Source organism: Fundulus heteroclitus, chromosome 2, assembly GCF_011125445.2.
Source record: "Fundulus heteroclitus isolate FHET01 chromosome 2, MU-UCD_Fhet_4.1, whole genome shotgun sequence".
Taxonomy (NCBI): domain Eukaryota; kingdom Metazoa; phylum Chordata; class Actinopteri; order Cyprinodontiformes; family Fundulidae; genus Fundulus; species Fundulus heteroclitus.
The window spans coordinates 17,830,996-17,845,660 of NC_046362.1; the positions used below are offsets into that span (position 1 = coordinate 17,830,996).

The 14,665-nt window shown below is 37.2% G+C and overlaps 1 protein-coding gene across 2 annotated transcripts; it reads left to right on the top strand.

Annotated features, from left to right (window-relative positions):
* Window positions 1-970: 970 nt before the first annotated feature.
* Window positions 971-14,650, top strand: slc28a1 (solute carrier family 28 member 1). Of its 2 annotated transcripts, XM_036149876.1 has the most exons (18): window positions 973-1,776; window positions 2,038-2,117; window positions 2,199-2,275; window positions 2,535-2,626; window positions 4,504-4,693; window positions 4,805-4,946; window positions 5,167-5,280; window positions 5,898-5,972; window positions 6,061-6,141; window positions 6,239-6,319; window positions 6,440-6,565; window positions 9,061-9,191; window positions 10,434-10,602; window positions 10,714-10,911; window positions 12,129-12,210; window positions 12,286-12,384; window positions 12,475-12,580; window positions 12,685-14,650. In XM_036149876.1, coding segments are annotated over exons 1-18 (1,965 nt in total). In that variant the 5' UTR covers window positions 973-1,775; the 3' UTR covers window positions 12,806-14,650. The 2 variants fall into 2 exon arrangements, with proteins under 2 accessions (XP_036005761.1, XP_036005769.1); XM_036149868.1 differs by having other exon boundaries at window positions 971-1,776; window positions 10,434-10,911.
* The last annotated feature ends 15 nt before the right edge of the window (window positions 14,651-14,665 follow it).

A 14,665-nucleotide genomic window follows, 5' to 3' on the forward strand; every position in this document is an offset into this window, starting at 1 on the left:
CTACACCCAGGTCTTTGAGTCAGACAAAACAAGAAACTTAACACAGATTAAACTCATCCGATTTAAATGACTGAATGAAAAAAGGTCATTCGGGATCAGGGGTTCAGCAGTCATGTTCGCAATTTCAGTCACTATCTGTGGCATTAGGCCTGCGTGATATCAAACAATTTTTGATGATTTGTAGAACCAGTTAGTCATAAGTTGACTTCAGCATTTAAAGTTTCCTTTTTTATGATTTGACATGAATAATCAAAATGCATCTAGAGTTGCTGATCCCGGGTTTAATGTTTCGGTTGCTGAAACTGCTATCAGGTCGTTAATCTCGTAAAACATTTCAGCAATTCAACAGCTCTCTAAACACCAATCAGACACAACTAAGTGGCACATTTTAAGCATGAACAATCCTTTAATATATTCTCCCAGACCGGCTGTAGCCACATTGAGCGTTATGAACCATGGAGTACCTGCATTTGGCACGAAACTGAATTTTATGAGGCATATTAATGTTACATTTTACTACAGTGGCTTGAAAAAATGTTCACCCCATGAGCTGTTTAACATTTTGCTACATTACAAAAACAATCCTCAATATATTTTAGTGGGACTTTCATGTGATGGACCAACAGAAAGTAGCACACAATTGTGAAGCGGAAGTTTATATATATATATATATATATATATATATATATATATATATATATATATATATATACATACATAAAGCAGATAAAAACCTGAAAAGTGTGGTGGGAATATGTATTCCGTTCCCTGATTTGATAGTTTGTTTCTTCAATTACAGCTGCAAGTTTTTTGGTGTATTTCTTAACCAGTTTTGTTTTTCCCCCCATTTTTGTTTTACAAAAAAAAAAACTACAGCTTTGTCTGAATGAACAGAGAATATCTTTTAATGTCAAATTTCAAGTCTTACTGAACGTTCCACCACCACGTTTCAAGCTGGGCACGGTGAGTTTTCATTCAATCCATCAAATCTCGGCCAAGGTCTTCACAGAACAGCTGTTTTTATACTTAATCAAAATCACCAACAGGTGGACTCGGTTTAATGATTAGGTGATTTATAAAAGCAATTGGTTGCAATAATAATGTTTTATGAGGCAACAGTATAAAAGAGGCTGTATACCAGTCGGATTTTTACTTACATGACACGTTCCCTCCACTTCACACATTTTCAGTACATTGTGTTGGATTACTACAAAAGCTCCTAATCAATACGTGGATGTTTGTGATCATTTACACGCAAAAGAGTTTAATGGATTTAGATTCTAGCCAGGCTGAAAAGTTGAGAACAAACAGTACTGCAATTCCTTTGAGTAAGCAGTCTTTTCACTCCTAATTTGAAATTTACTGCTTTGACATTCCCTAGAAAGAGAGCAAATAAATGCTTCCTACATTGTATCCAAATTAATAAAACTGTAATAGATTTATTACTACTCAGAAAACTTAGGTCATTTATGCAGCTTTTTATGATTCATCAGTAACTCTTCATCTTATCACTTGTTGCTTCTGTAATGTAGTCAGTACACAGTCAGCATGATGTTTAATCATGTGTTGCTTTGTGAGCTCCATTCACCTTTTTCGGGCCAAGTGACGCTGATTCCTCCCTCTTTACTGCACTTCCTGAGAAATTAAAGCCGTAAAAAAAAAAAAAAACTGCCTGTTAATTAGTGATAAGTTGTTTTGAGGGCAAAGAGTATATCTTCCTGCAGCGTGTTTTACAGCTCAGCATTTGCCAGCTGGGTTTGGGAGGACGCAGAATAAGTAAGCCATTATTTCTGCTTTTCCATTAAATAAACCTTTAGTTTTGAAGTTTCTTCATCCTGCTTTTTTTTTTTTTTTTTTTTTTTTTTAGTTGCGCATGATAAGACCTAAGGGCTCGCTAGGCTTTATTTTGAAACTGCTTTATCTTGCAGAGTACACTCAGGGAAAAAAAAAACAGCATTCCTGCATGTTTGAAGTTGAAGTGAAGCTGCTTTTCCCACAGGCTGCTGTCTCGAGGTAAACGATGATTTTATTTTTCAGTGGAAGAGAACGGTGTCAAGCTGAACAACCTAACCCAAAGCCATGGAATTGGCATCGACAACCAGGCTTTTGAAGTTGGGGTATGTATTTATTTCAATATCAGTCAAAGAGATTAACAACGTAGTGCTTTTGTTTTCATAAAATACTTTTATTTTTGCTAGGAGGAGAACATTGTTGACACTGACAGCATCAGAAGTCAGTCTGTAAGGACTAAAAAGAAACTGACATCATACCTCAGGTTAGTCGGATTACGTAATTTTTATGTCACAAAAATAGTGAAGTGGAGTACTCCTTATTGCAAATGCTCGATATACCTAGAAGGTCTAAGTTTATGCACATGGTTTATTTTTAACCTGAACATCTCTGCAGCTCTTTTCTTCACTTCTATTGTCTTATTCTAAATGAAGGGTTAATTGCAGTACAGACAAATCAGCAAATCAAGGAAGGGAATGTAACAATGATTTCATTTTTATTTACTTACTTGTCTAATCTTTCAGTAAGGTTTCTGCGCCAATTAATGCCACAGAGCGGTACATCAAGGATCACTCAAGAATCTTCAAGTACATTGTGCTGGGCTTACTCGGAGCAGGTAATATACAAACTCTGTTCATTAAGCAGAAATTTATCCAGTAAGACAGACAATGTGGTACAAGAATCATTGGTGGCATTTGGGCTGCCTTTGATGGCACTCAAACGAAATACTGGTATTAGCTATTTGCAGGGTGAATACAAACAAATTGACTGTGATGTAGGGTTCACACCGCCAGCCAAAAAGATGAGTTGTTCAGTGACATTAGTCTCAGCTTCAATAGAAACCTCTTAAAAGAGAAGAGCAGTGAAGAGCAGCGAAGAAGTTCCCTGTCAGAAGCAGAACAAGAACCCCACCTGGATTCCAAATGTGGAAGTCAAAGGTTGCTGACCAACCTGGAATTTATTATCCAATGTGGCTGCTGCACATTTAAACCTACAAAGAAAGTTTCAACAATGATCTCTTTGTTAGCAATTTCTGTTATTGACAGGATCGTTTTTCATTGGACTAGTGTCCCATGTAATACTGTAAATCATCTACTTGTAATCATGTTACTCTCATACTTGAATGCATTGAATAGATGCAAATACATGGTTAGTGTCTTGCTTTGCTTCATGTGGTGCGTTCTCTTTGTTCTTCCGAAATACAACAAGAATGCCTTGAAGTCAAAATTCCACCTGGGGAAGCGTAACGGCCACAAATTCAGCATCAAAATGATTGCAGTTAAAAATATAGTGGCCGATCTTTGTTGGCTTCGAGTTCCAGGTGTATCACCTTATCTATTTGTTGTCCCACAAGCCAATCACTGTGACGCGCTCACGTAACGCCAATGTGCGTACACGTTTCTTGTTAGTTTCTGCATGCTGGCTGCACATGTGCATTTCTAGTGTTTATGCCATAGACATTTTATACGTCCATATATATGTATATAGTGTCTATGGTTTATGCATCCAGTTAGCGTTGGTGCAGGTGAGATGGTTTTGCACATGCGCGCTTTTATTCAAAAAGGCTCTTGGGCGTTTCTTACCTACATCCACTCTACCTTTAAACCAGATTCACACACAGTGCTGCACAACTTCTAGTTGTGTGCATGTGCCTTTAATGTTAGAATACGTAAAATGAAGGGAAATAATTTTTTTTTGGCTTTAGTTTCTTTTAGTTGTTGGCATCAGAACAAATCTCAAATCCTTAGTTTGCTTGGTCAAGGCACATATTAATTCTCAAATCCCGCAGATTTTCGCTTCAAACCCAACTGGACTGGGCTCCGCTTCCAAAGCAACGGGATTTAATTGATATGACCAGGTTAACTATCGCTAGCAATGCAAGCTAAGAATGCATTTCTCCACATTTTGACCTTTCAAACACAACTGTATGTGTGAACGATTTAATCAGATGAAATTGTCAGGAGAACAAATATAATGTTTTTCCTACTGGTGGACTTAGTTTTTTAATACATACAAGGCAGCCATATTGGATTTCAAGGCTGTGGCAGGTGAGAAACCGAAAACATTCTCATTTTCAAGTTTTTTTGGGGGGTATTTTTCACAGCTCTAGTGGCTTGCTTGTATGAAAGTAGGCTGACAGGAAGGGGGGTGAGACATGCGGCAAAGGACTGTGGGTCAGATTCAAACCCGGGTCGACCACATCGAGGACTAAGGTCTCGGTATATGGGTCTCGCTACCCGCTGCGCCACGAGCACGCCCCCATTTTCAAGTTTATTTTCAACTTCTGGTTTTAAAATGGAAAACGTAACAATACCATGTCCTAGAATGTTGGTTTTCTTCTTCTTCTACCATTATGATAGGTGTGGTTGTTTTTGTCACATGACATAACAAGATAAATGATTCCAAGACGTGTTACTATTTTGAATTCACTGCTGGTGTTTTCAAGCATAATTCATTTCTTATGAGTGGCTTCATCTGTACTCTCCCCTGCAGGTTATGTGGCGTACTTTATTGCTGCTTGCGTGCTGGATTTCCAAAGGGCCACCGCTCTTGTGGTCCTAACTTGTGTGGCAATTGCTGCAGTATCTTACGAGCTTGTGAAGAAGCACAAGGGGAAAAGCATCAGTCGGTGTTTCAAACCTGCAGTTCGATGCTTCAAATCCAACCTGAAATGGCTAAAATGGTGAGTGGTTCTATAATGTGTTTAATAATTAGTACCAACACCTTTTGTGTAATAATAGCGCCTCAAAGTATGTCAAACAGCTAATGCATGCTGCTCTGTTGTGTCCGGCAGGGTTTTCATCCTAGCAGTCATTGTCCTGCTTGTGGTGTGGCTCGTTTTAGACACAAGAAAGCGTCCCGAGCAGCTTATCTCATTCGGAGGTGTGTGCATGTTTATCGTGCTTTTATTCCTCTTCTCAGCTCACAGGGCAATGGTAAGTTTACCACTGGGTAATCAAATATGAACAATCCTTTACAACTGTTTTGAAACATACTTGGTTTCTATCGGTTACATTTATTTGCTTCAGAAAGACTTTGGATATCACTAGGCCTTGTTGTTCTTGGCATCTGATGATTTAGCTGAAGCACTTCCCTGTGTTAAATGAATGGACACTATCTAATAAAGTGATAAAAATGACCAATCTCTCTTTGTAGATCTCATGGAGGCCAGTGCTTTGGGGTCTGGGACTGCAGTTCTGTATTGGACTGTTTGTTATAAGAACACAACCAGGTCTTATAGCCTTCGACTGGCTTGGAGAACAAGTGCAGGTAGTACTTTGGTTTAAGGGATAAAATAACAAAGTCAAAAATAAAAGATCATATTTTAGTAACACAAATTTTTATTTTATTTTAATTTTACATGCACAAATAAGCTTAATCTTTCAATACTATTTTTTATTTGTCTTTAATGTCTATATGTGTGCTTTCATTTTTATGCCCATTTTCACCCTATTCTATTCTATTCTATTCTATTCTATTCTATTCTATTCTATTCTATTCTATTCTATTCTATTCTATTCTATTCTTGTAACATCCCAAAACATTTTCCAAACATCTTCCTGTTTTCAAAATGCTTTTTTTGTGTGATGTTATGTGTTAGCAGTGTAATATTTAACTTAATAGAGGACTTACATGCTTATCTTAACTTTATTGTGCATCCAAGCCTGATTCAGCAGAATGTGTGTGCGTACGTGTGCCTCTTAATCACTTTTTAAAGTGTAATTCAACAGTCTCTAATCTACAAAGCTGTAAATTACACTGCGATAGTAAAACATAATGACTACTCGTCATTTTCATTCATGTACTCACAAAATAAATAACCATTTTTAAAATAACTTATCCCCTTTTGTAACATTTCTTTAATTTGTGGACCTTATGATCATCAGATATTCCTTGACTACACCAAAGAAGGCTCAAGGTTTGTTTTTGGTGACCTGATTGACAACATCTTTGCCTTTCAAGTGAGTGTGTAGGTGAATTCAAAACCACGAGTACTTCAAGTAACTCAAGTCAAGATATTTAACTTAAGCTTTATTGTTTCCCCGCCAGGCTTTGCCCATCGTTGTGTTCTTCAGCAGCGTTATGTCTGTCCTTTACTTTCTGGGTGTGATGCAGTGGCTTATTTTAAAGGTAATCTCTAAGTATTGCACGTGTCCCTATAGGTCTGGGTGTGTATTTAATGCATGTGCTGTGATTTACCTGGAGTCATGTGTTTTTGTCCATGCAGATCTCATGGGCCATGCAGATAACGCTGGGAACCTCGCCCACTGAGACCTTGAGCGTGGCAGGAAACATATTTGTTGGGCAGGTACACTTCATTTTGCAACAGGAAATATGCTTAATTGGAAAAAAACTCAACAATGACAACAATGGGAAAAAAGTTGGAGTTTTTAAATTTGCTTAATTGTTTTTTCTCTGTTTGGCTTAGACTGAAGCTCCGCTGCTGATTCGACCGTATTTGAAGGACATGACCAAATCAGAGATCCATGCAGTGATGACAGGTGGATTTGCCACTATAGCAGGCAGCGTCATGGGGGCTTTCATCTCATTTGGGGTGAGATAAAGCTCTTTACATGCCAGCATATATTGGGCACAAACAGGTACCAAAATAAAATGTTTTAGAAAGACACAGAAAAGATTCAAAATGTTCTCACTAAAGGAAACTCCCTTTAATCTGTCTTCTGGATGAAATGTATTTAGATGGTATTTTCTATTCAAAAATATGCAAGTAGTTATAATATTAAAAAAAGACAAAGGAAGTAGGGAGTGCAATGAAAAAAAATATATGAGGAAAACTGACAAAATCACGTAAAGTATAATCAAATAATCATATTTAAGACAAATGAAGGTATTCTGTAAACAAAATGTGAAGGTAATCTCTCCACAATGTCATAACCATGTGTCATCAGTGCCCATACAAAGTTTATATACACTCATCATCAGCATTGATGTAATTAGTTTAGGCTTGATGACAATGATGGTAAAACAAGCTATTTAATTAAATTAAAAAGAAAAAATTGATGCACAGGTTTGACTTTAGAATGGATTTTCTCTAATCCTCACAAGATGCAAATTACGCATATCGGTTTAAATATATACATTCAATCCCATTAATACTCAGATATCATTTTACCAATGATATCTATATATTTGAGCTTGTGTGTAGAACTTTAAACCTGAGTTGAATAGAAAAGAGAAAAAAAAAAAATATCCCATGACATCTAAATGGCACCAAATTCTTGTTTTTTCACTTCGTTGAATTTATCATCATTCCACACAGGCTAAAAGAATAGTTGAATCTTGAGAGACTCACACAGAAAAAATAGGAAGTTAGAGAGATTTACTAACATAAATTCGATAGGTTCTTTGGCACTCGGACCCCGGCAGAAGACATGAAAGCTGTGAATGTCTATGAGCTTGGATGTTCATTTTTGGATTAGGATTAGTGAAGTCTTCCTCCTACGGCCTCCACTGGTGGTGGAGGCCGTAGGGGAGAAGCACTCAGGTGAAGCTTGAGAGCGTGATGCAGAAGATGGGGTGGAGGAGGGTCGAAGCTCAAATCAAGAGGAGGAGAATCCATGGGTGGAGCGCCTTATAAGCAAAGTCTTGTGGGATAGTAGGGTGAGGCCTTGACGCTGATATGCTGGTAATAATCAGTGGATGCAGGTGCGCCAGGGGGTGAGACTTCCATCTTAAACCCTTGGTTTTCGCTTTACTTCATTTTAAATTAAGGAAGGGCATTGAATCAAATTTCAAGAATCGATTCTGATTCTCAAGATTTAAAATAGATTATTTTCGATCCGATCTGATCACATTTTTTTTCAGCTTTCACCTTATTTACATGACTGTGTAGTTATTAGTTATGCAACCTATGGATACTAGTATTGTATTAACATTCAACATCTAATTTATAAAAGTAACGGTAGTTAATGGTGGCTGTTAGAACCAAACCCTCTCCCATGTTGAGACAATTGCTTTCATAAAAATGTTATAGGGCAGAATGGCCAAACAGATCAATTGTGAAAACAAAGAACAGCAGAGATATCTACAGCTGCTATTTGGAAACTAACCTGGTGCAATATTAAAAATATGCTATTAAAAATTCCCCCTCTTAGAGTGGAGTGTAAGATGAAAATGCTGGCTAATGTAAGTTCACAGTGGAAAAGGCATTTTTTTAAGAATCGATCATTGGTTATTTGAATCGAGCTTTAGGAATTAATATGAGAATCGATTCAGAATTGGAAAATCTTTTTTTTTTTTTTTAAAAAAGAGCCCTAGTTTAAATGCCTCATTAAAAGCCCCACAAAAATGTTGACATATACTGCCAATGATAAGAAAGTGTTAAGTTTTATTAGATAGGTTTTTTGGGCTCTATATTTGGTGTTATTACATAAAATCTGGAGTTAAAGGGGTTCAGCAAAGATGCAAACTGACTTGAAAGGTTTACAAAAAACGTTTGTAGATACAAAATAGCTGACGAAAAAGGGGGGATGTTAACATGTACCAGTCACAGGACTGAACTTTCACAAACCATAAAAAATATTTTTGTGCTGTACAAAGTGTCCTGTCCTCCCCAGTGGACACAAAGATAAGCCATTGCTCTCTGTGAAACTAATAAACCTGTGCTGACAATAGCCAAGAATTTATGTTCCTAGCATGCAAGGAGTCCCTGTTCAGGATAAAAAACTCTGAAACAGTTTTGATGATGTGCTCATTCGTTTTTAATGTTCAGGTTCTCTGCAACATGGTCGGAGAAGGTACGGTACACAAAAGGCATTAATGATCGCTATCTGTGCATAAAATGTGTTCTTTAGAGGAGGAATATGTTTTATACTATCTTTTTTAAAATTATCGATCAACAGCTAAATACTAAAATTGTGTAATTAATAGAAAAAAATAACTTTAGCAGATGTCACTTTATGCAGAATATAAAAAGATAAACTGCGGCAGAATTCTTTCCTAACCATCGCAAAACAATTGCATCAAACGTGTTGGTTATCTGCAGATCAAATGCTGCCTGTGCAAGTTAGTGAATGTTATGTTTTACAGATTGACGCATCTTCCCTGATATCAGCTTCTGTGATGGCCGCTCCGTGTGCTCTGGCTATTTCGAAGCTCTCTTATCCCGAGACGGAAGAGAGTAAGTTTAATTCAGACAAGAACATCAAAGTGGCTGCTGGGTGAGTGTGCATTTTCAAAGCATTCTACAGGGCTTCGAAATAATGTTTTCCCCTGTTGTTGAATCGTGAATTTGCAAATCAGACCCATACCTGATTACTAATTGACCTGTAGAATTAAGTGGCCTGAAGTATCTCATAAAGCCAAGCTAAAGAAACTTAAGAACAGAGAAAAAGGGCTCCAGGCCTTTAGGGCTCCAAGCTACAGTGAACCTTTTTCTACAACAGAGGAGACATGGAAAAGTGGTGAACCTTGACCAAAATAACTGAAATATAGCCGTTCACAAAAACAGAAGATCTAAAACGTTACAGGCCGTGCTTTCCTCATTGTTCACGACTCAACACTAAGAGAGAGACTGGGTAAAAATACTAGTAGATGGAGAGTCTCAAGCTGAAAACCACTGCTGACCAACAAGTGCACAAACGCTCGTCTCACATTTCCCAGACAAAATCGCAAAGAACCTAGAAACTTGTAGGAAAATAGTCTGTGAAGTGACGAGACACAAGTGGAGATTTTTGAAAGGTGTCAGACCTACAGCAATTGCGAAACAGAACATCCTCCGAGTTGCTTCTAATGGATAGAACCATCACCACAAAATCCTGATGGAGATCGTCCAGATATCCGTTTGTGACCTTAAACATTTACACATTTCAGTAATTTGGTAGGACACCACAGTGGTCACCTGTAAATGCCTAAATAAAACTACATAAGGCTTTTGGAGTGACTTAGCCGACATCCAGTTTTGGTGTTACCTTAAAAAAGGCTGATCATGCTAAAAAGAAACAACGTTCCATTTACACTCGATAGTTATCTCGGTTACCGAGCTCGGACTGGTCTCGGCACGGTTAAAAAGGGGTAGTGAAAAAGGGTTAAGTGTGACTGAATTAAAACAATTGTGCAAAGAATGAGTCAAAATTTCTCAACATTTCTGTAAAAAAGACTCATTGTCATTTATCACCAACACCTGATGGCAAAATCATCAATCAGGGTTACCTTTTTACCTTTAATGATCAATGAAAACTGTTTCTGTGTTTGCGCTGCTAATCAGAATCAGGAGGCTCTGATTCTGAAGTGTCTGAGCCGCAGCCTACAGCCTACAGCCTACATTTTATTTGATTCTCTTCAACCTTTGGGTGTGACACAAGCAAATACAAACAAAACATGTAAAGGTGCAAATACGTTTTCACATCACTGTAATTGAGTTACAGATTTAGTTATTTGTTTTATTTTCTTTTTTTTTCTAGTGATGAACAGAACATTTTGGAGGCCGTCAGCAGCGGTGCATCTTCATCCATAGGCCTGGTTGCCAACATTGCCGCTAATCTGATAGCATTTCTTGCCATCTTGGGCTTCATAAACAGTGCTTTGAGTTGGGCTGGAGGTATGGTGGGATATCCTGAAATCACCTTTGAGGTAACAGAAGCCAGACTTGCTGCATTACAACTAAGTATTGCTGTGGAATTGACTGATTCACACGTTTTAAGGTACCTATTTATCTTTGTTGGTTGTTGTTGTTGCTTGCAGTTAATCTGCTCATATGTGTTCATGCCCATCACCTTTATGATGGGTATACCATATGACGAGAGTTTCATCGTGGCTGAGCTCATTGGTACAAAGCTCTTCCTCAACGAGTTTGTCGCTTACCAGAAGCTTTCTGAGCTGAAGGCTAACAGACTCAATGGGCTTGATGAAGTGATTGGAGGCGAAAGACAGTGGATATCTGTAAGTATTACAGGTGCGTCTTAATAAATTACAAGATCATCAAGAGTTTCTTTGTTTTCGTAATTTGCTTCAATAAGTGGAACTCATATATTATATACAGTATGTTTACTTACTTACTTGAAAAATTTGAAGCATTAATTTCTGTTAATTTGGATGATTATAATTTACAGCCAGTGGCAAGCCAAAATTCTTAAAAATATGGAATATTACATAAACATCTCACACATTGACCGCTGGAGATAGAATAGACGCCAGTCCCCCACGACCCTGCACGGCCAAGCGGGTATCGGCGATGGATGGGTGGATAAATAAAAAAAAAAAAAAGTGTTTTCAAATACAGAAATATTATGCTTTGGCCTGCACAATCATCGGGAAGACCGCTGACAGCTGTCCAGCAGATAGCCACTGGCACCTCTGAATATCCGCTGTAACCAGGCATATTTATTGAACGTTGAGTGGAAGGAAAAAGTGCCCTAAAAAAGGTGCACATGAATACCCAAAGCCTTGAGAGGAATGTGAAGCAAATACCATTCGACAGTCTGAGGGAGACTCACAAGGTGTGAACTACAGCATGAGGAATGTGACAAGGAATCACATTCTACTTCAAAACCCGACACGACATCAGAAGCACCTTACCTTGACTAAGAAGAACAAAAATTCCTTTTCTGCTTGGTTGTTCAAACTTCTCTTTATAGACGAAAGTAAATTGCGTGTTTCATATGGAAATCAAGGTCCCTGAGACAGGGAGAGGAGTAGAGTCAAGAATCTAAGGTGCTTGAAGTCCAGTGTGAAGTGTTAGTTAGTATTCAGTGATGATTTGAACAGCCATGACCAAGTCGTGAACATATACTCTCTTGTCAAGGGCCCGCAATTTAGTAGACGGACATTTCTGTGTTCTCTCCCCCCACTGGGCTCATTTACTGAGGAAATTTATTTTTATGAGGTTTAGTACATAACCATCAAAGAGAAAAAAAAAGAAACCTAAAATTAGGTCATTAGGCATTTAAATGCACCAGTTAGCACTCATGTGTAATGACTCAATAAGATACTGTTGGCCATACAGGTTTCACTTTTTGTAATGAATTACAGGAAAAAAGACTTTGATATTTTAATTTATTTGAATAGTAAATTCAAATATAGTGTGTGTGTGTGTGTGGGGGGGGGGGTGGTAGGTAATGTTAAAGCCACAAAACAATAACATAATTTTCTTGTTTTAGGTCCGATCAGAAATAATCACAACGTATGCTCTCTGCGGGTTTGCCAATTTCAGCTCACTCGGCATTGTGATAGGAGGCCTCTGTGAGTGTTTTTGTTTTATATTATCATGCTTATGGGTAGGTAGTCTTATAACAGTAATCATATATTTTCTTATAGCTGCCATATGCCCATCAAAAAGAGGCATTATCTCATCTCTGGTGCTGAGAGCCATGATCACTGGGACTTGCGTGTCTCTTGTCAATGCTTGCATTGCTGGTAAAAATCAAAAAATGTATTTTTGTGCATTCATTTTTAGAGTCGGTTTCAATGCAGCGAAATAGACCAGCTTTCACTTTCCCTTTACAGGACTCCTCTTCGTTCCTCCACTCGACTGCGTACAGTTGTTTAAAGCATCGGCTTTCGATGCCGCTGATGAAAGTATTCAAAAATGCTGCCAAGACTTATTTCAAAGGTACGCATTTCTATTTTTATTTTTTTTACTGTACCATAAAAAAGGAAACAAAACTGATGCTACGTCAGCTTTGTTCCTTATCTCTCTAATTATTTATTTTGCAGCACCACAAACAACGGGACCATCTGGTTTGAAGAACCGTGGAACACTGTTCAAAACGTCACATTATTTTTCTCAAACTGTTGCCGGTGTTGTGGCCTTTCTAATGTGACAGTTTGTGAATAGACATGAGCAGCGCAAAGAAAACTAGCAATCGTCATGAGGTTTACACTTAAAGTCATTCGATGCTTCTAAACGTCTTATAACAAAGAAAATGAGTCGTAGTGAGGGGCCACCTGTTGATGAGGTGGCAAATATGGCAATGAAGAAGCTACTGTCATTCCAAAGTTATGAAAAAAAATGTTGGGTGAATTAGTGTTTTTTTCTCTGTCTGAATTATGCAAGTTCTGTGAAAAAGTGGTTATTTTATTTTTTTATTTATTTAGAAATTGCAATGTCATAAATTAAAATCCAAGCATTTTTGTCATCATAAAGAGATGATTTTCCACGCATTTATATGGCGGAGGCAAATAAAAAATTGGTCGTTTTTTCCCCCTGTCCCTCAGCATGGTTTCATATGTTGACCACAGGGGGCGCTCTTTCTTCTGTACGCCTCAAATATGTTTTCTTATGTAGCCATCCCACACAAATGTGTTTATGTAAAATAAACACATTTGATGACTTTAAATCAGGTATTTTATTTTAAAAAGTCACGTTTTCATTACGTTGGGAGGCAGAACGCACTCAGATACATTACATTACAGGGCGACCCATACTTTGCTAAAGTAATTAAGGTTTGGAGGACGTCAGAAATGAGAAGATTTACCAATTTTTGGTTCCTGTTTGCTGATGATTTGATGTTCTTTTTATTTTAAAATTGTCAAGAAATTAAAACCAATTTAATATGATTCTTCAAAAAAAAAAAAAAATCAAATAACCACTTTTTTATTATTACTAAATTCTGATGAAATAATCTGATAACCAAAGCATGCACAGATTCAGCTGTTAATTATCAAATTTATTTGGATTATTTTCATTTTCTGCAGACAGAACAGTCTATTTTTCTGTATTTGTATATGTGTTTCAGATTTTATGAAAACTGTAAAGGCTTTATTGTCGGTCAATAAGAATGATCTTTGGATCTCCCACATATATATATATATTTGCAGTAATTTAATTTATTTAAAACCAGTGATTTAATGTACTTATCTTGGTATATAATTGTGTGAATGTAAAAAGGTTAAATACAGTTGTGCATGGAAGTTTTAATACTACTGAGAATTGTAAAGAAGACAAGCTATTAAATATATTTGTAAAAAAAAAGTAGTGAATGGATTAGGTTTTATGCATTTATTTAAAAAAGAAAAAAATAGTTTAGCTGACATTCTGTAACATACCCACGAGAGACACACTGCCAGTCTTCTACATTTTCTTCCTCAAGAATATTTGACTTTTCTTCATATAGATATTCGATTTTTGTCCTTTATATGTACACATGAAAACAACATTTGTATCATTTAAAACATTTCTCCTTTGTTCTTCTTTCTGCCAGCATTACAGCTTTATGCCATTTGGGGAAATAATTAAGCCACAGCTTTGGGTGAAACTTCATCAATCATTAGCGCTGAACCCATTCCAGAAATTCCTCAGCGTCTCCCTTTTCAATATCAATTGTAAAAAGACTGCAGCCTCTTTCAGCATTTTAAATTAAATATTTGAGTGAGCCAATTAGATTACAATACAAGTGCCTATTTTTGTCCATGCAGGCTGAACAGGACAAGTCAAAAAAGGCTTTTGCTTGATGGTTTTTGATTTTCTAATGAAATCTGAATCTTGTTACTTAAAGAAGGTGTGGGGCAATCGTGCTACGACATTGAAAGGGGGATTTATTTTTACAATGTCAACACATGTTTGCCAACATTCTTAATAAACATGGGAGGTCATTATCATTCCCTGGACGTTCACTGAGATCGTGCTACTTTCAAGCGTAGATTTTGCAGATCGGTTTACAAAAGCATAACTTGAAGCTCTGCAACAAGTGATTAA

What these genes read in the sequence shown, in the direction of transcription:
- slc28a1 (XM_036149868.1), top strand. An exon ending in AAACTGACATCATACCTCAG is followed by an intron (nt 2,276 to 2,534) that starts GTTAGTCGGATT and finishes CTAATCTTTCAG; the next exon opens with TAAGGTTTCTGCGCCAATTA. An exon ending in GGGCTTTCATCTCATTTGGG is followed by an intron (nt 6,566 to 9,060) that starts GTGAGATAAAGC and finishes TATGTTTTACAG; the next exon opens with ATTGACGCATCTTCCCTGAT.